Source organism: Anguilla anguilla, chromosome 14, assembly GCF_013347855.1.
Source record: "Anguilla anguilla isolate fAngAng1 chromosome 14, fAngAng1.pri, whole genome shotgun sequence".
Lineage (NCBI taxonomy): Eukaryota > Metazoa > Chordata > Actinopteri > Anguilliformes > Anguillidae > Anguilla > Anguilla anguilla.
The window spans coordinates 12,903,062-12,927,641 of NC_049214.1; the positions used below are offsets into that span (position 1 = coordinate 12,903,062).

The 24,580-nt window shown below is 44.3% G+C and overlaps 1 protein-coding gene across 1 annotated transcript in view; it reads right to left on the reverse strand.

The window, feature by feature from the left end:
• LOC118213000 (DNA repair protein XRCC4-like) overlaps positions 1-24,580 on the reverse strand; it is a 66,164-nt gene that overhangs the window by 27,653 nt on the left and 13,931 nt on the right. Inside the window, exons 4-6 of the mRNA XM_035391584.1 lie at positions 1,624-1,790; positions 924-1,115; positions 175-203 (exon numbers count right to left, since the gene is read on the reverse strand). Of these exons, the coding sequence (XP_035247475.1) occupies positions 175-203; positions 924-1,115; positions 1,624-1,790 (388 nt within the window). The remainder of the gene's footprint in view (positions 1-174; positions 204-923; positions 1,116-1,623; positions 1,791-24,580) is intronic.

The following is a 24,580-nucleotide window of genomic DNA, read 5'->3' on the forward strand; positions in this document are numbered from 1 at the left end:
CTCCTGCCAATTTAACTGATGTTTCACCCGCGCTCATCTTATGTGATTGCGCTACCACGGATCTGAAAGAACACTGCAGGAGACAGAGACGAATACTGTTTTGCCTGGCACCAGTGCATTTAATCATCGCAACTGATAATGATCCCAAAAATGTAACAAAACAGGGGTGCTGACCTGAACCCTGAGTGAGATAACTCCACTTCCTAAAAGTGAGAAAGAGAGGAAACTGAGCGATTCAAACTGCCCACGTGAGGGTGGATCCACCCTTCCTCATCTCCCTCAGGCACCACGTACTGAGTGACTCAAAGTGATACACTCACAACCAGACAGGACCACCACCCCAACTAAAACCCTATTACAACCAAATTCTGATTATCTGAAAAGAAACACAGACATGGTTTCCTAGCAACAGATACTAACATAGAGCTAACTGACGTTTATGTCATCACCTGTGGGTTCTTGTGGATGCTAATGCTACAGGCATTGGCAGGAACGCCCAGAGGAACTATTTTGAGAGCAACTTTAGTGTGATGAAAGGTCAGAAATGGTCACAAAATGTGCAACCAAATTGCTCAATAGACCACTAAACTGTCCCCGCAGACTAAACAATGTTCAGAAAGAAATTCTTGGCCTCCTGAAAGCCAAACTGAACATGACGTGAGTTGGGAAAGCTGAGAAAGAAAAGGGAAGGTTGTGGTCATCATTATTCCTATTTTTACATTGACTTTTAAAGGAAATACGCAAAAGGGATGGTTGGGTGGGATGATGTGGACACACAGTCCACTTCAGCACAGTCAAGCCTAGCCAAACTGCTGTCTGGCCACTGAGCACAAATACAAACGCGTCAAAGAGACCTACTGCCCTTCCCCCCCCTTAAAGAAACTCCCGCTCCGACTGTTCCTGGGAGGGGCCGGCGAGGATACTGTGTAGGGAACCGAGTGATGATGTCATCGTTGATCCTCAGGACGGGGTCCAGCTGGTGAGGGGCGGGGAGGGAATCCGCGGAGACCGTGCAGACCGTCGCCATGGCGAAGGCGGTAAACAGAGTGCGGGGGCGAGCGCCTGGCTGACGCACGGGACCCTTCACACCCTCCGGGGGTGTGGGAGGGCGATCGCTGTGGGGGCGAGGGTCTGGGCAGGCAGCCGGGGGGCCCCCTCCCCCTCCCCAGTTTCAGAACCGCAATACGTGTGTTACAGGCAGGCCCACTTAGTGACACATGCTATCCATTAGTCTCACAGCGCAACCTCTCCTTTTCCCTTTTTTTAATGTGCTTCTGGACCTGCTATATTTCTGCCTCCCAAATTTAGAGTGCTGAAAATTGAGCCATTGTGCTTCATGGAGAGACACTTCTAGCGATGCCGCTCCCACCCGCGTTACACCCATGTCGTGACTCGTAAGAGGAAACGTGCGGCTCACGCCGGGGGTGTTGCAGTGTACCACGGAAGGAGTCACCAAAAGGAACAGGCTCCACATTCAGACACACACGGCTTGCACAAATCCAGGCTTCTGTGGGCATTTTCGTACCAGTTTCACCTGAGCGCCAGGCAGACACAGACAAACAGAACCACACTCAGTGAGGTGGGGCAGCGAGGCGGGGCAGTGCATTGTGGGCGATCACCTACTCTGCCGTCATGTGGTCCTGCTCCTCTCTCAGACGCTGGTTCTCCTCCCGCAGGTGGAGGCTGCTGGCCTGCAGCTGACCGCTGCGCTCCAGCCCGTGGCTAATGAGCGCTTTAATCACCTCACAGGGCTCTGCCACAGGCTGCAGCTCCACTGAGCCCAGCCTGAACTGCGGACGGAGGCAGGGAGGGGGTGAGACACAGAGAGAGAGGTGGAAGAAGAGGGGGAGGGGGAGTTAGAGAGAGAGAGAGAGAGGATATATTGTTCATTACCATTGTTCCAACACCAATATCCCTTCTGTTTTGGTAATAAATATGCTTTTTCCATTCATTGTCACTACACAGGGTACCATTTTGCTTCAAACAATGCAGGAGACACACCATAATTCACCATCAGATTAACAATGGGTATAAAGAAAAAAGAGGTATTCCTCCATGTGCCATAGAAGACACAAATTGGCATGGGTGGGGCTATTGGTTTGAGTTGGGGTGATTACTGCCGAGATTATGAATGCTTCAAAAGTGCTGAACCCACATGTTTACATTTGTCAGTTGTGGGTAACTTTACTGTGGAGCCCACTGAGACTGTACGCACACACACATTGTGTTAAAAGGAAGTTACATGTACAGACCAAAACAATCGCAGAAAAGCCATCTATGGGCCCTACAACCCCTGCGTATGCCATTAGAATCAAACCACGGTTCCCACGGAGATAAGAGGAGACACTCGGGATGGCCAGAAGGAGTTAATAATGGATCCCGATGGTTGATGTCCGTAAGGGTCCTTGTCCTAAAACAGCTGAGTGCCTCTGCCAGCGATGGGCTGAGATGGTGACTATCACAGCGACGCTCTTCGGGGACAGGCGTACGCTTGCTTCCGAGAAGTGGCGTTTCATCACCCCGGAGGCGCAAGGCGGCGAGGCCTGGATATGGAGCCCAGCGTCACGACCCCGGACGCTGAGCAGTTCCCGCGGCGACCCCGCACAGATAAAGGCCACGGGCACTTGGGAGGCCCGGCGGAACTAGCGGCTATCGGGTTAATCAGGCCACGGGCCTGACACAGGTCACTTTGGAGTAGTGCCTGCGAGATAACGCACGGGGCCTATCTCAAGGGCCTGGATGCCCTGGACGCCATCGCCAGGAGACAGCACTCAGAGCTCGGACACACAAACCCAGAAACTTTCCCTGCTGCGTGTTTGTGATGTCTTCCAACAGGGATGGCCCGACATTCTCTCTTGAACAATCATACAGCCAATACAATTCTCCTGCATGGTAATTATTTTATATTTAAAAAAAATATATTTTTAAAAAAATCATTTGTTAACATGTAACTTATAATGGTGAGCAAAATTGTCAGGGGGTTGGGGCAAATTTAGTCCTGACGAGAAATACGCTTTTCCCAGTTTCTTGGTTCTCAAGCTGATTTTTAACCCAGAAGTGAGATATCAAAATAAAATCAATGTAGGTGCAACACTGATAGCTAGTGAAGGGAGGTATTTAGTCGACGGGATGAGTACATTGAAAGTTCACAGTACACTAGATATGATATTCATGAATGCAGTATGAATGCTCTGTAACGACATGTAATTGTTACATTTTCCAGTTGTGTTTGAAATTATATGGACAGAAGAACAAAAAATGTGATAACTGTGATTTAACATCACACTGACTGCAAGAGGCACAGATGATATGGGCATTTTCTGAAACCTCCCTGTTAACACATTCTAAAACAGACACACCTTGTTCGCTCTCAGAATGAAGTATGTTTCATGCCATCTTAGACAGGCTGAGTGCTCCCTCAGGAAGATGAGCGCAAAGCAACTGCCATGACCTTCTCACGCCCTTTGGGCAAGGCCCTGACCCGTCTCGACACCAGCAACTGACCCCAGGCACTGACCACATGGGCCACGCTCTGGACCCTGTGTGCTCTGAGCACGGGTCCTGCTTATCATCACAGACTGCCTGGCCCCCACTGTGAGCAGTGTAAACACCTATCAATCAGACACACCACATCAGAAGTAACGATGACTATGCCATAATTATGGCCAGGTGAACTTTTAAATCACCAAAATAGATAGAGAAGTGATACATATCTAGCAATCCAGCCATCTCCTTCAGCCTCTGATGCACTGTGTAGTGAATATCAGTTGATTTTGTTTCTTGTCTGGACTCACATGTGCAGTTAGGATGACATCAGTAAATCAGACTTCCCTATCAGCCACGTCTCTTCTCTGCTCCCCAGTGGTGGAAGGAGCTCCCCGCTATGGTCAGGAAATGCAATTCTGCTACAGGCTAAAAACAGACCTGCTTCAACTGCATCTCGGCTCGACTAGGGCTAACCTGTGAGCATTTATTATGGGTTTCCTATGGCTACCGCTAACACTATACCCACAAAACCATCTACATTTCAACAGAAAAATTATATAACACGTCATACAGGACATATAACACATCATGCGTTGGAAACAATAGGTGTAAACAGCTGGGGGAAAACCAGAAAAACAGCTACAATTGAAGTACTGTACTTGAAGGACCATTCACAGGCATCATAATTTCACTGCAACAGGAGAGCAGAAGAAAACAGTGGTGTTGATTCTATTACCATTCGACTGGTCCTATATCACACAGAGGCACTGTAGACATAATATAAACACAATAATGAAAAAAAGCTTCTTATTCATGCTTTATGACCTGTGTGCCATTACTTTCTGGGCTGGTCTTTCAAACTGAAGTAGTATTTCTTCCTTATAAAAGAACCAATGTTAACTGAGTCACACTTGGTCTACGGAAAAGGTGAAACGTCTGGGTCGGTACGTCATGCTCATATAGCTCCAGAATTAATAAAGCGAGGGGGTTGAATGTTTCACATTTTTGACACACCTCCTGCCAAACAGCAGGTGCACTCCATCAAACTGGAAACGTAATGATCTGAGATGGAAACTCATTCTCAAATAAACACACATATGCACAGCTTTGGGCTAATGTGTAACGGAATCTGAATGAACTCCAGAAAATTCTATGTGACACTTTAAAATGAGCGAGAAATATACAGTGGTAGTTAAGTAACCACTTTTTCACTGCTATACATTATGCAGACTGTTAAACTTGTGTAATTGTATATTTGAATGTCTGTTTTAGGGTTTGGGGCAGGTTTAGGGCTGGAGTCAGCGATAGGAAAGGGTTAAATTAAAGGGCGGGTAAATGGGCAGCACTGTAGTACATAGGTTAGGGAACAGGGCAACTTCAATGTTGCAGGTTGAATTCCCAGGTTGGACACTGCCATTGTATCCCAGAACACTTTACCTGAATTGATTAAATAAATATCCAGCTGTATGAATTGACTGTGTGTAAAACAATAAGCTGAATAAGTCATTTGATAAGAGTGTCATGTTATATGTCTAATAGGTAAAAATGACAGTTTTCACAGCAGATACTCTGAAATATGTGTAGACAAATTAGTAAAACATTGGTCGACTGTAAAAACATTAAACAAAACATACATAAAAGAGGTTTTAAACATCAAATAAACTTTTCGAACATTACAGTTTTAGTCTTCTTGAGGTGATGAAAGCCTGATAAATGAATGTTCCAAGTTGTGAGCTCGTTTCCCCTTGCGGAAAACCTGTTTCACATTAAGCATTAAGTTCCTCTCAGGACACTGGAATTGAGTATAAGACCTTGTTCTCTTGGACCAAATGGCGTTAGGACGTTAGGTCTCCCTGTCATTAAATATATGATGACACTTCATAGCCTGTTGCAGAGCTTGAAACGGGTCCAGAGCCAACGACCCAACGAGAGCCCACACTGTTTTCGGCCCAAGTCTGTGCGTTGCACCATTTTGAAAGCCCGACCCGATTCAAACCCGATTTTAGCAAGTGCATCACCCTGGTTTGAGGTATCATCGATATTCTGCAGACGTCTGTGTGTGATTAGTAGATGGTGCACGGCGGCAGGCTTGTGCATTGTACCATCCTAATGACAATGTTCCTGTTTTACGGCCAACGTACTTATATATAGTACAGCAGAATTGCCAAGTCTGCTTGTAATGTGTGACTTTGGGCTTTTTTTTCTTTTGTAAAGTCGCTTTAAAAAAAATGGGAGGTAGCGGTTTTATTGCGGTTGTTGAAAAAATCTTGTTGTTTGCTTGAAAATGTACCCAGCGCCCTGTTTTTTCACATTCATGGTTAAGGCAGGCCTACTATTGTTCAAGAACTAGCTTATTAATTTTTAATTTAGCAATTAATTTAGCCATTGTTTTTTCCAACCCAAACTGAGCCTAATATAAAATGAGAGAATTAGGACCCAACCTGATCTAAACTCTCGAGTTCTGGTCGGGCTCAGGTGACAATTACAAGCTCTGGTCTGTTGGAGCCTTTCTAATTATGTTGGCACATTAAGAAGGCAATGATTAATTATATATTTAGTGAAATTAATGAGTAGTTACATTGTATCTACAGCTTTTTAAATAAGGAAAGAATATAAGCAAATAACAAAAATCATCAGTTTGTCATTCCTGTAATCAGACCAAATCCAGCCCATCCTATGACTCAAACGCATTTATAAATATAAAGATGTATGATCCCTTCATGTAATTAAGCAGTTCTGCTCTTATAGACAGATAAAGTGTTGTATGCCATCATAAAGAGCAATTATCATATGCTCTCATCTGGAGAGAATAATGCCTTGCGCATATTCAGATACTGACCATTAGGCCTATGTGTTTCAGATACATTTGTCATATATTAAATATTTGAAGCATACCAAAATATCTCAGGAAGCATTTCAAATCTTTTTAAAACTTGTAAAACATTAGCACAAATATACCAGTCCCTACATGGAATAAAATGAGCAAATGTCTACATATCATTGATTTATATGGCCTTGCCAGTGCAGCCCCACCCAGTTCCTATAAAAGTGGCCAGTTGTGTTTCTGTTTCTTGGTGCTTAGTGCTTAGACTTCCTTAGTGAAAACCTGACTCATGTCAGTAAAAGGTTTGCCAAACCCAAAATACACGCCTTTCCTTTAAAAGACTATTACAGCATGATTTTGTAACATTGCAAATTTGCCAGCCATTACTCAATTTCCTCTATGGACGATAAGTGTATATATGAATAATTAAAATAACACTCAAATACAAAAAAAACAAAAAATGTTCTAGTGCTAGTTACTGCTACCATTCAAATATATTAAATAGGGATAGTGTTCTACACGCAAGAGATTTTAATTAGGTTAGATACATTCCACTCTCTTCACTGTATTCAAAAACACATTTCCTTTGACTGACAATTAAACACAAGTGTTGTCTGAAATTTTTCTTTATTTATTCTTACTTTTAATTGTTAGACAATGAAGAGCAAAGTTAAGAACAAATACCGAGTGAATCCCAGCCACAATCCAAAAATGGCACAGAAGAACAAAATAAATCACTGCATTGAAACAGGAATTCTGTCCCAGCTGGGCCCAGCTGAAGACATTAACAGCCCTGAGGATGATATACAGTAAATAGAAGCAGGTGGACGGAGGAAGCCCTATTGCTCCAACAGTCACAAGTCTAGCAGTGCCTGCTAGCTTGACCTTATAGCTTCATTAAACATCACATGGTCTCATAAGATCCATTTATATCCCCACAGTCAATCAGCTTTTCCCAACAGCACTATTCAAGATAACCATCCGTGCTGTTAATAAAAGAATTGATGGCATTCCCTGATAAATAAAATAATACAAATTTTCTCTTTCCTACACTCTGGTGCTCAAGACCAGTGTTGACACAGTGCTACATGCTGTCTGGGCTGTGCACATCATCAGACATTACTTTCTTAGGTGTCCTTCCTTGAGGGGACAGGCCAAGCCAGCGATGTCGCACAGCGACCCAGGCTCACAGCTGGTGACACTACGCAGGGACCACAGCATACCGCAACTGGCCCGGGGCCAGGGACCTTACATCACTGTACATACGATATGTGCAAGGAAAGGACTCCAGGCCTCAGTCTCAATACTCTGACTGGCCAAACAACAGCAGCCCTGGAGGGCCTCCATGTTACAACAACATAAACACTGGAAACATAACTACTTCCTTTCTTTTTGAACCCTGTTTTTTTTCCCCCCCTCCACAATTAGGAATTTAGCCGAATGTGCCTCTTGGGTTACCGTGGCATCGCCCGCACCCTGAGCACTGAATCTGAAGAACATGATCTTCTTAAATTCAGGCATCGAAAAATTACTCAACTACTACAACCAATCCCTACTTATTTCTAATCCAATGTAGGGGTGAACCTAACTGAATGGACCAAACAAAATGAATTGTCGAGTCTTAGTAGGATATGATTGAGCAATACAATGATCTTATTTCCTGTAGAGAGGCAGAGACTAAGTGTGTTCAAGCTCAGGCCCCATGAATACTCACTATTTTGTAGGTAAATAGTGAGTTTAGATGGGCTGATAGGGCTGGCACTAGCCAGAATGGTGTATTGTTCTGCATCTTAATTAAAGCCAGTAACAACTGAGGTGTCCCCATTTCACTATGCATTCACCTAAATGTTCTAAAGTGAGATCTTAACTCAGTTTAAAGTCATCCTGTGACTACTGAGCAGAAATGGTGCCTTAGTTGTACTTTTTCTCCCATCAACACTTAGAGGCAATTAACAACAAAAATCTTGGAACGATTGTATCCGCTAAGAAAATGTTTTCCTTTTTCCTGTTCCTTTTCCTTTGTGTCCCACCCGAAGGGAAATTATGACAATGTTTAATTTCAGCAGTTTAGATACTTTCACAGCTAGCCTTGTCATCTGTGAGAACTCAAAAAAACATCAGTGAGCACTTACTGATGCCTACACCACCATTTGAGCTCCATGATCTTACACAATCCAATGAAACCAGCAGACCCCATCCCTGTCTTCCTCTATTCAGAAGCTTGTTAGACTAATCAGTCTTCAAAGAGGAAAGGGTGATGTGCTGACACAGATGTTTCTGAGGAATTAACAGATCCCCATGCTTCAGGGTGCAGCAGACTTGTTTATGCTGACACTTTAACGAGTGAGCTCATCTGTTTCAAACCAAAACTGTTTAATGGTGCTGGAGCTGAGCCAGCCTATCAAAAAGACATTATATTATTTAACGAACAAATTTAGAGTATCATAGTACAGTGTGGATCTTAGAACAATATGTATTACTGCAACATTTTATGTACACTAACGCAGTAAAATATTCAGTATTAAATTAGCACTGGTTGAGCACGTTATGCTCTGATAGAGGGCATGTGATGCTTACTGAAATAATGAAAAATTGATAGAGTTGAACAGCTTTGTTAGAGCTGAACATTTTACTGTGTATGCGCATTTTTTAATATGAGTGCATCTGCTCACCAAACCAATTCTCACCCAATTACAGCTTCAAGGGTGATGCACTTTTTTTTCTCGAAAACAGTATTTTGGGCCTCAGCTTTGACCTGAGTGCATTTCATCTCCACCTGAGCCCATTTCCCATAATCACTGTCCTGAAAGTCGTGAAGGCCTGGATGGCCCAAGCTAAACTGGCCCATGCATTGTTAGACCATTTTCAAAGTCAATATCAAGGAAAGAGAACTCAGCAATATCAAATACAAAGGAGAAATACCAAAGAACTGATTTATGTGACAGTGACATACCACAAATATCATCATAAGGAAGAATTTTTATAAAAGTATTTTTTTATGGACTATATATTTTTAAACGGTTACACTTTTGTTGCTGTGCATAAACAGTTCCTGCCATAGCTCACACATCTCTAACTCCTCTTTTCTCTGACCCTGCTCCGGGAAGAGGCCATCAGTCACAGGCAGGAGACGGGATCGAGGCTTCAGAGACAGTCCAGCAGTGAAAGTCCTGATCGGTTCACTGCCTCCAAAGACATAATTAGGGAGACCCCATGAGAGTGGGCAGGCTAATAAACTAATCTTACTGAGGAAACAGTACAGCCATAATGCAAATTTTATCTTCCACGTTTCACACAGTCCTTTCCCATTTATTTAGCTTGGATTTACCAACTTTGGCCCTTAAATCTGGCTTATAATTAAATTGGAGTGGAAGTTGGAGAGTTGAGCAATTTTTTTTTTAATCATAAAAATAAAGTATATTTTCTAAGAAAGTAGCACTTACGCTTATTTTCATTTCAATGTTGAGGAAAAATTATTGAGTGAATCCACATTTGCGTGTGAGTTTGTCTTTTGTTCTCTCTCTAACATTCTCTCAGTCAAGTAAGTTTCTTTACAGTTTTGCTATTAGATGCTATGGTTAGCTTGTTGAGATTGGAAAGACATCAAACCACAGCAACAGAAACTGACTAGATGGTTCATAGCTAATTATAATGAAGAAAATGAGCATGCTAGACTGTTTGACTCCATTAACAGTAGAATATAAGTGAGTATAAATTATAGAATTTTCTGGCACAGAATGGAAGAAACTGGCACAAAAATTACCAGAATTAACTTTTTTATATAAATAATGAGACTTTTCCTTGCAAGAATGAATTTCTCCCAAAACATTTGTTTTATAGTGGTGAAAACATGGCAAAGCAGAAGTCACAGCTCTCCTGAAAACTCCACATGGTTACAGCAGTGTTCAGATCTTACTGTTATAAACCCCTGCCTTCAGACAGACTTTGTGATACCTGTCATTTCTACTGCAGTTTGAACTGTCCGGGCAACACCTGTTTTCTGACCACACAACTGTTCACCTCAAAGTCCACATTTTAACTAGCAAAGCACAGCTGCTTGCTGGATCAATAAATGGCAGCTGGAGTTATCACTGGAGCCAATAATGACAGGATTGAAGAGTTTGGAGAATTTTGCTTCTGCTGTTTTCCATTGGATATTGATTGGAAACATGTAACTTGCTTTAAACATTTTAACACTTTAACATTTAACTTGGGGTAGGCAGTCAGGAAAGCAGAATCACTGACTGTTTCCCACAAACATCTTAAAACCAACCTGTTCAGACTACACCTTATTAGAGTTAATTAATTTTTTTTTTAAACCTCTGTGTCCATCTTGCTAGTCTGGCGACATGCACGAACAGCAGCATTGACTGTACTGCAACTTTGCCCATCTCTAGGTCTAGTGGTGTTTGCTTACCACGTCAGATGCACCTTTTGTAAATTGCACTGGCTAAAAGCATCTGCCAAATTGCTTCACCTTACAGCTCAATAACAGCAGGTCCTGAGTGGTAAAGTTTTCCATTGGATACGCTTGGTCATGATGTCCCTGTGCCATCCCCTTCCGCCTCCCTCACCGCCACTACCCTCCCACCAACAAAAAGTCAAAGATCCTTTTTATACAACAGTTTGAACAAAGTCAGTTTGTTTATTTCAGTCCATCCCTTTTGCCTTATGCACTGAAGAAGAGGTTTTGACTCAAGGCCCCCACTCAAGTAGGGGGGTGGGCGACTGCAGCCAAAGAACAAAACAAAGAGAGCAGGGATGGCAAGCAGGGGGAACGACAGAAGAAAAGGATGGAAAGAGAGAGAAACAGGGATCACCGTTGTGCAGATGCCAGCCCCTTCCCGCTGGTCCTCGGAGTCCGCCAAAAAGAGAAAAGAAAAAAGCCAAATCACAGCTGCGAGAGCTTTTCTAAATACTCGGGAAAAGAACAAAAGGAAAGAAAATGAAACAAACAGGAGGGCCCCCCCCGTGAAGTGGGCCACATGGAGTGTGTCCCGCGGTACCACCACGGGCCGCCAGGCACGAAGGGGGGCCTTAAAGTGAGCATAGAGCAGCACAGGTCTGTAGGTCCAATCATGTGCACCCCTCTCAGAGGACACAACAACCAGACTTTCACAGGCTCAATCCCACGAGTTTGTGGGGTCACATCCCAATGCGGGACTGCATATGAGCTTGTGCGCCAGCATTTCATGCTAATGTGTACACATTCATCATTGGAAGAAATATGAAAGGCCACATTGTAAAATGTGTATCTATTCTGTTTTCTGAATGTGTGAATTATCATACATACAGTATATGTTGTCATCAAGGAGATACGCAAACATCCCAACTGGGATTAATGTAGTATAATCTAGTATAATGGTCCAACGTCAAAGGGCTTTTACAACCAGGTCGATGTGGAAAGAGGTGACCGGAGGTGACGTTAAGGAAATCCACATGCCCGAACACTCCGTAGGGGCAATTTGCTTGGGGAAAACTGAAAAAGGAAGGGGGGGGGGGGGGGGGGGGGGCTAAGTATAAGTATAATCTAGCCTAGCCTAGCCCACATCATCCCACTGACACTTCAAGGGCATGACACAGTGATTATAAAGCAGTGGTCTCATGCGTAGGTTAGGAAGGTGCTAAGCTACGCTTTCAGTCTGATACTCAGCGCTCTGGCAACAGTCGTCCAACTGTCACTGCAACCGGAGGCAACTGCATTGTGCATTTGACAGTAGCGCACCACAGATATTCGGAGAAGTTCCAATCTCGAAGAAAAGAAACCACGTTGTCATTGGCATCGGCACATACTCCCCTGTTTTTTCTCCAGCTCCTTCTCCTTCTCCCTCTACCCCCCACCCTGTTCTCCAAGACATTAACAGGCGATGTTTGAGCAGGAGAGAAGCACTTTTGAAAAGCCAGCTGCGCTGCATTATGGCAAATTTTCCATTTTCCTTTGAATGAAAAAAGGCCATTTGTTGCCATTAATACCAAGCATGTCAATGGGAAGATCAGATTTATAAATAATAAGATGTAAAAAGCCACAGTTACTAGCAACTAATTTCCAGAGGAATTTCTGAAAGGCAACTCAGTGCATGTCTTCTGCACTATTAATACTATGCCGTCCGGTATTACTCATCATTGACGTTTTCATTTATGCTTATGGCAACAGAAAAGTTGATGCAATAGTTTTATTTCCTTTTTTCACTTTGACAGCACTTTCTCAAAGGCTGCCTTTCTACTGAGCTGCCATTGCTACGGTAACACAACACACTCACATTGGCTGCGTTTCCTTGTACAGTGACATAAACCAGTTCCCAGAAATTACCGTAAGTGTTTTGTAATTTCCATCCCATTCCAATAAGTAAAAATATCTACCTGGACGTATACAGAAAAACTGACCATTCTCCACAGGGTGACTAATGTTCAAAATGTGATGAAAATCATCTTCTGGCCAGATACGGCACAGTATTAACTAGCAGGAGCCAGTGTTTAAAAAAAGGAAAAAGTGCTGGTTTGCAGGTGAGTACAGCGCAGGTCTGCTATGCTTCAGCTGCATTACTCCTAGCGTACTGATGCGGGTGGCACGGCAGTAACTCAAATGGCACAGCTGGCGAGAAGAAATTGAGGATAAAAAATGTTTACAAAAATAATATAATAAATTAGCGCTGTAAAAAAATGAGTAAAAGGTCTAAGAAATTAGCTCCTAAATCACGAGCAATAAAAACAAGTAAGATGGCGGGTGGTATATTATTCAGAGACATTCCTCTCTCTCCCGTAAAGGTAATGAGCACGTGCGGCTGCGTGGAACCCATAATTCACCAGCACTTTTCCTTAGACGAGGTGGTCGAGCAGGTCGCAGCCTGACGGCAGTGACCAAAACGCTGCCGGAGCAGGTGTTCAGCTTCCCCCCTTCCAACTGGAGAAGAAGGCTTCCAGCTGACAGGCGAAGGCGGAGGAGCCTGATAAAGCAGGCCCCCGGCAACTAGCACGTTAGCGCTCCTATTAGCACGCTGTTCCCGGTACGTGGCGGGCGGCTGCCAGCGCCCCACAAAGCCGCAGGTGACAGCTTAGCCCCTGTGGGCCGCCGAGAGCGAGACACCCCTGGCGCGCTAACAATCGGAGCAGGAAATCAGTCACGCTTCGTCGGCCCGATGAAAAAGGAACTGCTTTATCCCTGTCTGTTGGGAACTGCTTACAATCTCAGTACTTCTTAGTACTAATGCTCTCCTCTCCCTGGTTTGCTGGAGGTGACTTAGCTGAGTGCCTGTGGGGGTCTGGGAATCCCTCTCTGTTATTGATAATCCAAAGCTCCGCATGGGTCGGGATTTCAAATCCAAGAAAAGTGCCGCAGTTTTCTGTTGCCATAGCTTCTCAGCGCGACTTAAGGGAAGCGCATCTGCCAGGCCTTGTGGGATACTCACAACCTGAGCTCAAAACACTCAACACTTTTTCTGGGTTTGTTTTTCCTGCCAAAGAAGATCTACATCAGGCAGGAACAAGATCACCTTTGGACCCTCTGTGGCAGGCTGGATTTACGTCTGTGAGAGCAATGCAGCTCACCCAAAACTGAGAGACTTTGAAAACAAAACACGCGCGTGCACACACACACAAACACAGACAAGAAGAACCTTTGTGAGACTGGGAAGGCTCCAGACAAGATCAATCTATCTGGGATGAGGGAGATGATTAAATCCAGAACCGCAAAGGGCCTTTTCAGCAGGAGGTCAAGGAGACCAGGGAATGCTGAAAATTCCCTATGGGTGGGGAAAGGATATGAGCAACTTGGGAAGTGAGGTGGGGGGTGAGTGGGTGGTTGGGTTGTAAAAAGTTGCAAAACACCACTCTGCACCCACAGCCTAATTGAACAGTTGACAGTGACATGTAGCTTCTCAGGTAGCCTTTCAGGTAAAGATTCAGGACACTGAACAGATTCGTCTCAGCTGGAGGAAGGCATCCTCACACATAACAGAACACAGAAATACAAAGACCCTGAAAAAAGAGGCAGGCTGCCATCACACAGAAAAATAACATTTCAACAGGAAATCCGCCGACAACAGAATTATAGCGTTCTCTTCCCCCCCTTTCAGAAAACGGACTTGTATGTCATAAGTATCAACATTCCAGTTATGAGGAGGTACAGGGTCCTGGTGTTTTTAAAGTGGTTTTAGGCCCACTTGGGTTAACAGATTTATATGAAAACATAATTGTAAAAATATACAAGGGGTATATCCATAACAGACCTGCCTTCCTGTTTTAGTTCCTCTTACGTCGTAGACCCAGATGTGGTTTCTGCTGCGATTGACAAGGGCACTTTGATGGGGTCCACATGTATGACCTACAAGGGTACTGAGCCAGGACAGACTGTCTAAGTCCACTCTCCTTCACTGACCATGGTGTTCTTGTTTTCTTCAAGCAAGCAACAAACACACATCAATACCTAACAGTATATTTTATTTAAATGGTTCCCATGGCATTGGCCTCAAAGCTGCCAACAATGTAATCGTGATTTTTTTTCTGCCCAACTCTGCCATAAATGTGAGAAAAGATGTTCATTTCCACAATTTATGAATCCTGGTGATATGATGTTTACCAACAATACGTCAGTAAGTCTTTGTGTGAGTCACAACATCACAGTTACACATTTGACTTCATGGGAGGATTGTGAGGAATGCTCCCATTGTATTCACTAGCATTCATCTTCTCAACGCTCACTCAATGATGCGTAGATTTGAACTCCTGGAAAGGGCAAATTGTCCATATCATCATTTTTTCCCCAATGGCATTCAGCTAGACAGGATTTCCTTTCCTCCCAGATGAAGCATTTTGCATGGGCTACACTGTACATAGCACAAGGCTAACACACATACCCAATATTGTAATTCTTCAATCAATATTTTACTCAAATGTAAACTTGGTGTTTTTCTGACAGGCAAGAAATGGCATGTGCAATCTAACAGCATACTCTAAGACAGATCTTCTCTCTGTAGTACAGCTACCCTCTACTTAATGTCTACACACCTGTACTTTATAAAGCATAATACACAAAAATTACACATTTTAACTGTCTTTAATTGTGATGTAATCAAGTTATAACCACATTCTTTTTTATTCATTTTTATTGGTGGAAGCAACAATGTGTAGGCTGTGGAAATAGCATTTTGGATCAGATCAAATATATAACTTTTCACCACAGTCATGATAAAGAATACAGCTGGATTCTACACAGCTCCATTTCCTTTTTTACATTTTTAGTAAAGAATTGAAAGGCCAAAGCAATTCATGTTTTCAGTCTCACCATTAAACCTACACATTTTACTCACGTTTCCAGTAGCATATTAAAATGGGAAAATCATGCGATTACTGGGCTTTTTACATTTCAGAGGCGTGAACATATCATACGGACATTATAGTCAGTCCCACTACCACTGCCCCATTACACACCAACAAACAAACATAACTATGGAAGGCTGGATGAATAACTACCAGCTCACACTTTGGTTTCCTGATTGGCAGAAAATGTCCTCATATTTCAAAGAAGGTACTTCTATGTCTTCAGAGGAGGAATAAAGGGAATAAAAATAAGGAGGTTCGTTAGTGAGAACCGGCCATTAAGCCAACCAAGGCCATTCATTCAGTCGGGAAAACTTCGAGAACTGTATCAAGGCTGTTTTTTTTAACATCTTTGGCGGTCACTGCTTCTCCTATGAGTGCTAGTATGCTACTGCATGCACTAACAACTGCACTCTGGACAAGATACTTCTCACTACCAGCAGCCAATAACTAAGTTCACATAGTTCTAAACTCCCCCATGCCCCTTTGTCCTGCTGAAGGATCTCAACCTGATGTAGCTTCTACAATCCTGCAATAAAAACTGTTACACTAAATAAACAAAAAAAATATCACTGCCCACTCCAATTCTTTTATTCGACTTTAAAAAACCTAGGTCAAGCAGCGAAACGTTACACAACCACAAAGGTTAAAATAATGCACAGGTATAAATTTAGACCAATATGAGGAATAGTCTATTCATATGTAACCATGAGGAGCCTGGGATAAATTATAACTAACTCTCTTTTACAAATCTACGTATACAGAAGCAGCTTCTTTTCAGCTATGCACTGACACACATACCTGTAGGAATCAAGCACAGCTGGAACAACTGTTCAATGTAGGGTACATGCACTCTTCAGTAACCTACATTCATCTTAAGTGTACCCTTAAATTATAAGATAAGTCAGCAGCACCTGGAAAACACTAAGCAAACTTTAAATCTTTCTAAACAATAGAGTAGAAAACATTTATAATCAATACCTAAAAATATAATCATCTGCTTTTCCTAAAACAGTGCAGTGCACCAGCGTACATTAGCAATTACCATAATGTAGGACAACACCCAGCTACCCAAAGTAGCAAGGAATATTTCAACAATATAGTGATCTCATTAATGTCCGCCTGGGATTGGAAGGTTCATTTGACCATGAGATATTTAAACAAATAATTACATTTATCAAGGGCACCAGGACACATGTCACTTTACCTGAAGGAAAAAAGTACATGACTTTGAGTTGACCCATTATGACTGGTGAGTAAATCACAGAGCCACTTTCGGCAGTTCGCTCAGCCATTTTAACGATGTCAGCGAATGCACACCTGCAGTCCTTTAGCCAGTCTGGAGCTCTGTTACCTCTACAGCCCTTTTGCTGACTGCATTGGCCCGATTTGCCCTTTAGAATGAATATAATGGCACAATGTCAAAAAAAAAGATCCGAAATAAATCTCAGGGGATGCTGCAGCTTCGACGTGTCGTCTCTCTTGCATCTTTTAAAAGATTTTTATCTGAGTCGGCACTGTTGTCGTGGTAACACTTGCTCCGTTTCCAGGCCTGGAGCAGACCCATAACTGCACAGACAGTCTGGGCATAAAAACCAACAGGACGCTGGTTCCAGTCTCCAGATCAAAGCCCAGGGCTCTTCACCTGAGTTCTTGGTTACGACCCCCACCACACCACTAACCTGCCCGAGACATTCGGCCCATAATTCCGCCCTTTTCCGGACGTCTTCACCGTGATGCAGGCAACCGTTGCCCAGACTGACCCCAATACGCCCCCCCCCCCTTCCTTTTTCAGTTTGCCCTGAGCAAATTGACCGTACGAAGTGTTCGGGCATGTGGATCTCCTTAACGTTACCTCCGGTCACCTCTTTCCACATTGACCTGGTTGTAAAAGCCCTTTGACGTTGGGCCAGCAGGAGAGGGACCAGTACCCTGAACTATGGCTGCATTAAGAGGCAGTATTTCCTGCAGGTAAGGAAGCCCTCACACTACTTTCAAAGAGCCAACTGACTAGAAAAAAGCATGCCCATGGCCCATGCATTTAACTACATTAAAACCAGGAGGAGGAAAGAAAACAGGGAAAGATTCATTGCCTTGGCGAAGGTGTAACAGGAAGTTAGCGGCTAAGGAACATTGTGGCTCTTTACCACTTTATCCACTGAGGTCATGGAATCTGGTGCCTACAAAAGAAACCCTTAGGATAGGCACCCACGCTGACCGGGCCAAAACAGGAGCACAACAGAGGCATTATCAGAGAGGGCGTCACGCTTGTCTAGACACAGGGCAGGTTCGCCAAGCAGGAACGAAGGTCAGCTCTCGGGAGGGGGAAATGTAGGTGTGAAGACGGTCAGAGAAAACAAGACGTCAGGAATGAACGAATGAAGAAGCGGAGGAGTGAAGCACTCAAACACTTCCGTTCTGCACAGCCCCTCAGAGACACTCAATTTTACTCTTCTCTCTTCACCTAAAAGCTTTGTTTATAATTGGCTCCTAATCGTTCATTCTGTGAAGCACTGTCAGCCTCATCAATGGTGCAATTTCTCAAATTCTCTATGAAAGGATCCCGTGAAATGAAATTATTATTATCATTATTATTATTATTATTATTGCTTTAAGCATAATCAACCTGAAATGCATCCACTACTGAGCAAGCCGTCATAGCTAAAAAAGATGTCTTTAAAAAAAGTGATTAAAAGCAACAAGAGGAAAAAATAGGAAAAGGTATTAAAAAGAAATGGCAGGCATGTTAGGCAGCATGTTATTTTGCTATCTCTAACTGTTGAAAGCCTTATTTTTTCCCTTTATCTAACCATAAGGAATGCAGTGCGGTCTCACACAGCAAAGTGTAGCCAGTAGCATGACACATTTACAACTTCCAACTTGCCAAGGTCAAATATATCGGGACTGTAGCCCATTCAGAGACAATAAAGTACATCAAGCAGCAATTACAATTCAGCAGAAGTAATCACAGGCAGCCGGGAGAGGTGTGTGTTTCAGTTATGTGACTGCAGCTGTAAGTTCAGGGAGGAACAGAAAAATATGGCTGGAATGAGTCCTCTGTGAAAGCTTTGACCTTTCAGGCGATGTCCTGTGTGGGCACGGAGGACACAGTCCTTGAAGCCGCCATTTCCACCAACCCGTGCCCTCCGCTTCCCACACCTTTCTGCGCCCCGAGCTGAAAATAGCTATTTATCTCCATACAGCCTGGGGGGGGGGGGGGGGGGGGGCGGCTGGGGGACACAGGGCTTTACAGCATGTCAGCAGGAAGTCTCTGCCCATGCGTCCGTCCGTTGTGCCGAGATCGTCCACCTTGCAGAGCGATAAAAGGAGGGAAGTGGAGAGGTAAGGCCGTCCCAGCGGACACAGACAATCTGGAGCTGCCAGTCAGCCTTTCCTGATGTCTGGCCTGCCGGTTACGTGGGTGGGTGAGTGGGTGGGTGGGTGGCCAGAGGCAGGGAGGGGTGGACAGCAGTTTGAGGGCTGGGGGGTTAGGTCCAGTCCCTGACTCATAAATCACTGTGGCGGCCTCTCTGGTTCTTCTCAAAACAACACCGACCACATCAACAGCAGAAAGACACCTCCGCACAACTGCCGCACCCGGGACGTTCTTTTCTGGAACAGGGACAGATGTGTCAGAACCACTTCCTGTGGCGTTCGGAGACGCCCTCAGACGACAGGAGCCGATCAGACCGGGAAGTCTGTTTCAGAACGGTGTGCCAGCTTCCCGCGCCTTTCTGTGCTCCGGGCTGAAGATAGCTATTTATCTCCATTAAGCCTGGTGGGGGGGGGGGGGGGGGGGGGGGGGGCACAGGGCTTTACGGAAGTCTCTGCCCATGCGTCCGTCCCTTGGCCGAGAGCGTCCACCTGGCAGAGCGATAAAAGGAGGGAAGTGCCAGTCAGCCGGTATTCGGAGACGCCCCCAGAAGACAGGAACCGATTAGACCAGGAGGTCTGTTTTAGAACGGCGCGCCAGCTGAGCACTAAATCATTCCACCCCATTTCTTAGCCAAAACATAGGCCATCTGGTTATGGATTTTGGTAGACATGATTCAGACTTCACGGGCAGAATTCAGCACAAATCTTTAGCCAAGCGTGAAAGCCAGAGCCACACAGAAGTCCTTATAGTCTTGCCTTGGACAGCATCTGAAAAATTACAGGCCATCACCACACTTGCACAATTTAATATTCATGACTGTTTTGAGATCTGAAATTCAATTTGATTTTGCTGATAGGTACTTGAAAACAAACCCCCAGAGAAAGTGTTTATTTGGATGTACCAAGCCTACGCCAAGTCAACAGAGCTTGAGAGGCAGAAAGATTTACTGGTTTGAATTGGAACTCATTTTTGTAGTTTCAGTTAAAAAAATTATTTTCCTTGGTAGCACACTAACAATGCAGCCTTTAAAAAGCACACTACCAATGTAGCCTTTAAAAAGCACACTACCAATGTAGCCTTTAAAAAGCACACTACCAATGCAGCCTTAAGAAAGCACACTACCAATGTAGCCTTTAAAAAGCACACTACCAATGCAGCCTTTAGAAAGCACACTACCAATGTAGCCTTTAAAAAGCACACTACTAATGTACCCTTTAAAAAGCACACTACCAATGCAGCCTTTAGAAAGCACACTACCAATGCAGCCTTTAGAAAGCACACTACCAATGCAGCCTTTAGAAAGCGCACTACCAATGCAGCCTTTAAAAAGCACACTACCAATGCAGCCTTTAGAAAGCACACTACCAATGCAGCCTTTAAAAAGCACACTACCAATGCAGCCTTTAGAAAGCACACTACCAATGCAGCCTTTAAAAGATGAAGGCTGTTCTAACGCAGGCTGTACAAAGTGTAAATCACACAATACAGCATGAGACAGTACAAAGGGAGTAACTGGCTAATTACTCTCCAAACCGGGGACTAAACATGGCTATAAGATCTAGACTTCACGGTACAAAGTGAAACGTTCAGCCTACGATAATGTAAAACACATGGTAAACTACATATTACAACATAAAAATGTATACATTTTATAGTTTTAAAAAATGGTATACGTAAAGTGAAATTTTAACTCTAGCAATAGTATATTACTACTACAATGGAAAGGACCACTGGACCACTCCTCCCCACAACAAAGACTGAATTGTGGGAGACCTCAGCAACACCGCAGATTTATTTTATGATTATTCAAGATGCGCAAGTGGAGGTCTCTTACACTGTAACTTTGAGTGGATAAACCTGCTGCACCAGACCAGCATGTGAGATCAGAGAAGCAGTCCATCTAAACCTCTTCCTTATGCTCTCGCATGGTTCCAAGTTCATCCTATCATAAATTATATTTTACACACTGAAAAAAAGTATGTGAAACGGCTGGATATTCTTCTACTTTTTGAATATCGTCCCTTCAAAGAAATAAGAATCCAGACAGGGGAATCACTTCTTAAAGAACACCTAAAAGACACCCAAAACGTGTTCACTGTATTCGTTTTCTGTAATGCCTTTATGGACACCGTAGCGGCAGCATTACAGACTTCACAAGCACAGAGACCCATCCGAAAACACGGCGTTTGGGCTCCGGGGTCAGACCGGGGCGGGGGTGTTATCAAGCGACAGCGCCGTAGCGGCGTGTTGCGGGACACGTGAGCGCGGGGCGCTCGGGGGAGGGCAGGCGGTCGCCGTGAGGAGGGAGGAGAGTGCTGATCGGGCACTACAGCGATCGGTGGTGCGAAGTCCAGGATGACAGGACCGCCACAGAGAGGACGCGGGACGAGGTCTCCCTGTCAGCCGGAGGGATCGCCCCTGTGGGCGTCCGTTTCCGTGACACCGTACTCAGCGCCTCAGTGCCTTGGCTCAGTGATACAGACTGACTCCGCCCTCAGGTTCACCGCGAGCTTTACACCTCCCTGCACGCTTAACACCTCCACAGCTCCTTCACCCCCCACACAATACTTTCAGCACCAGAAGATTCCCCTCATTCAAAGTTTCAAGCAAGCTACGCTAAAATAGATGCCGAGCTATTCCTGGTGTAGTTTCGGCTCCAGAGAAACATGTCCCACCAAAAGCTAAGCTGAGATCCATTAGGACTTGAGTGCCTCCCCTCCAGTGCTGCAGCAAGCTGGGCATGACCTAGGGTAGGGGCCCCCCTGAGATTTTTGTGGCACACCCCATGCAAAAGAAGGGCCTGGCGAAAGGGCCAACACCCCGATGGTGGGGGGTCGATCCCCTGCAGCCTCTGCAGTACCGCAGTGTTGGCCTCCAGGGGCGTCCCGCCTGTGCCAGTAGACCCGACGCAAAGCAGGCAAGCTGGGGGCCGCGCCGTGACGCTCACCACATGGCGGTACTGCCACTTTCCAGGAGCCCGTTTGATTGGTCACAGATACGGAGCCCGGTTTCAAAGGCGCAATTCAGCCTCTTGCACTATCCGCCTGCTCTGTAGAGCAACTTTTCCCATGCCCACGGAAGACCACCGGTGTTGCATCAACGTTAGCCCTGGCTCCTTGTTGTTAACTAAAAGATGGCTTTGGACTGAAATTGACTTGTCTTATATACAGCTCAACTCGGCTGAATCAGGAAGGCCATCTCTGAGAAGTTCCCTGGGTGATACTCAGGGGACTTGAGCGTGGTGTCCGTAGACCCTGTGTTCCAGGCACAGGCCGCTAGCGGTTGGAGTGGTGACAGGCTCACAATTAGGCCTCACGTAAGCTTTTCCACAAGCTGCACTCTTGTTATACACAGAAAAGAGGTCTACAGTCCAGTCACCCATTAGGTTGCACTTCTTTTGCTGGTGTATCCTAATGCAGTCATGTAACCTGATGCCAGTTATGAAAAGTCAAATTTCCACTCTCACTTCCTCATACCTGAAAACTAAAGAAACACGATATTAGCTTGGTATGCAGGAGGGAATTCATTTCCCTGTGTAAACATGCATGGGGGAGCTTATGCTCACAGTAATGCCCTCTGCACTATATTTACTCTATCCTCATTTCAATTCTTTTTTAATGCAGAGCTGAGATGCACATCTGCTAATTGTATGGCTGAATTCACTGACAGCTTTTTTTTTTTTAAAGATCAAAGGTTCTTAAATTATGATTCTCCAAAAGAAGAATGTTTTTATCATCAGGTACAGCAGCTTTCTGGCAGGAGAAAATAAATGTGTATAAAACCAGATAAGCCACTATACATTATGTTCTGAAGGGGTAAACAGAGAACTAAATAGCTCAATTACAACTGTATACCTGGAGGAAAAAAGCTCACAAGCCATCTGTGTTGGCTATTTTTGTGCTACAGAAAACATTATTTTTCTGTTATTTTATATAGATAGGGAGAGACCATTTGGGAAATGAATGCTAAAGAACATCAAGCATTCAAAGTTATTTATGAAGAGTGTGACATATCCATATATTCAATTCCTTCCTGTGCTGTGGGTGTACAGTATATGCTTTTCACTGCCAGGTTCTTCTGTACTGAACTTCCAGATTCCATCTGGGGGGGTCATACTGTTGCTGTAAAAAGCTCTTCCTAACAAAACGTGATATATGTTTTTAAGGGTGTATTGTATGTGGAATAGACTGAAAAATATTAGCCAGTGGTTAATCAACAATGCAAATCGCATTAAATGTGGTTGCACAAACAGCTTTCGATACTTAAGACATTTACTGAACTTACTGCACCTTGCAGCATCACTGTGTATCTGGGTTCCCACACAGAGACGGTACGACTTGCTCCCATAAGAATGGTTTGCACATAAATGATAAATCTACACTGTTTTGGAGCCCTTCCAAAAGAAAAGATTTATAGAGGGAAGTTCAACTCAAGGATAACGGAAGAGATTATCTCTTCAAATGGCATTACTCGTCATTCTCTTTGTGCCAAAAGGCGTGGCACGTCAATGTTTTTAAGCCCCCATATCTCTGAAAGGCAGGCCGTGCTTGTTTTATCTGTAAACATTACAATCCACTCTTTTTGGGCAAAAATGCTAAAAGGGGATAAAGTCACTCGCACGTAGAGGAGAGGACCTCGCGACTCTTTACGGGCTCCCCAATCGCCCTCGAACCTGCAGCAGTAGAAAGACTCCCCCTTGGACCGATGGGAAAGACTGGCAGATAGATTCAGCCTTAGAACATTGAGCCATGGCACAGCAGAGATGGAAGAGGGCTTCCAGGAAAATCTCATTGGTCAGCTTGCTGGGAGTCCAGAAGAGGGAGACCCACTGCAGTCAATTACATCATATCCCTGAGGGCGGGCACAGGCTGCATTGACTCTCCTGCTGATTGGCTGAGGTTTCACACATGCTTCCAGTCACTCCCCCCCCCCCCCCCCCCCCCCCCCCCCCCCCCCCCCCCCCCCCCCCCATCCCCCAAAACATTAACAGAAATCAAATACATCTTTCTTTCCTTCAGTCCAATTAGGTTCTACTGTACAACATTAGGTCACATTATCGAAGACACAAAAGACTTTATTATACATTATTCAACACATCCTAAAGGGATGCTTAGAATTTCCATGACATTTTGTACTTCCTAAGCAATGAAACAGCTGTGCTGTTTGGTAGATAAAATTTGTGTTGGGGTTTGTCTTTAACCCAAGCTGGTTTTGTTGCAACACTTTTTTTGTTAACAAAACCAGAAACCAGTAGCGATTCTGCAGTGACCACATGAGTATCTACTCTCCAGCGGTATAGAGAAAGCTCCCGAGCCATGACTGCAACCGATGTGGTGGGAGAGAGAAAATCTGGGTATTACACGTCATGAAAACTGACAAAGCCCCACAGTACTCACACATACACGCACCACCAAATACAAACAATACAAACAATAAATTACAACATTTGTATGAAGGATCCTAGTTGTGTTGTCTGATCACTGTACATGTAAGGTATTCCTTCACCAAGGTTCATTTCTTTGTTTATTATTGAATCATTTTAAAACTATTTGACTGTCGTCATAGTCTCAGGACCAGTT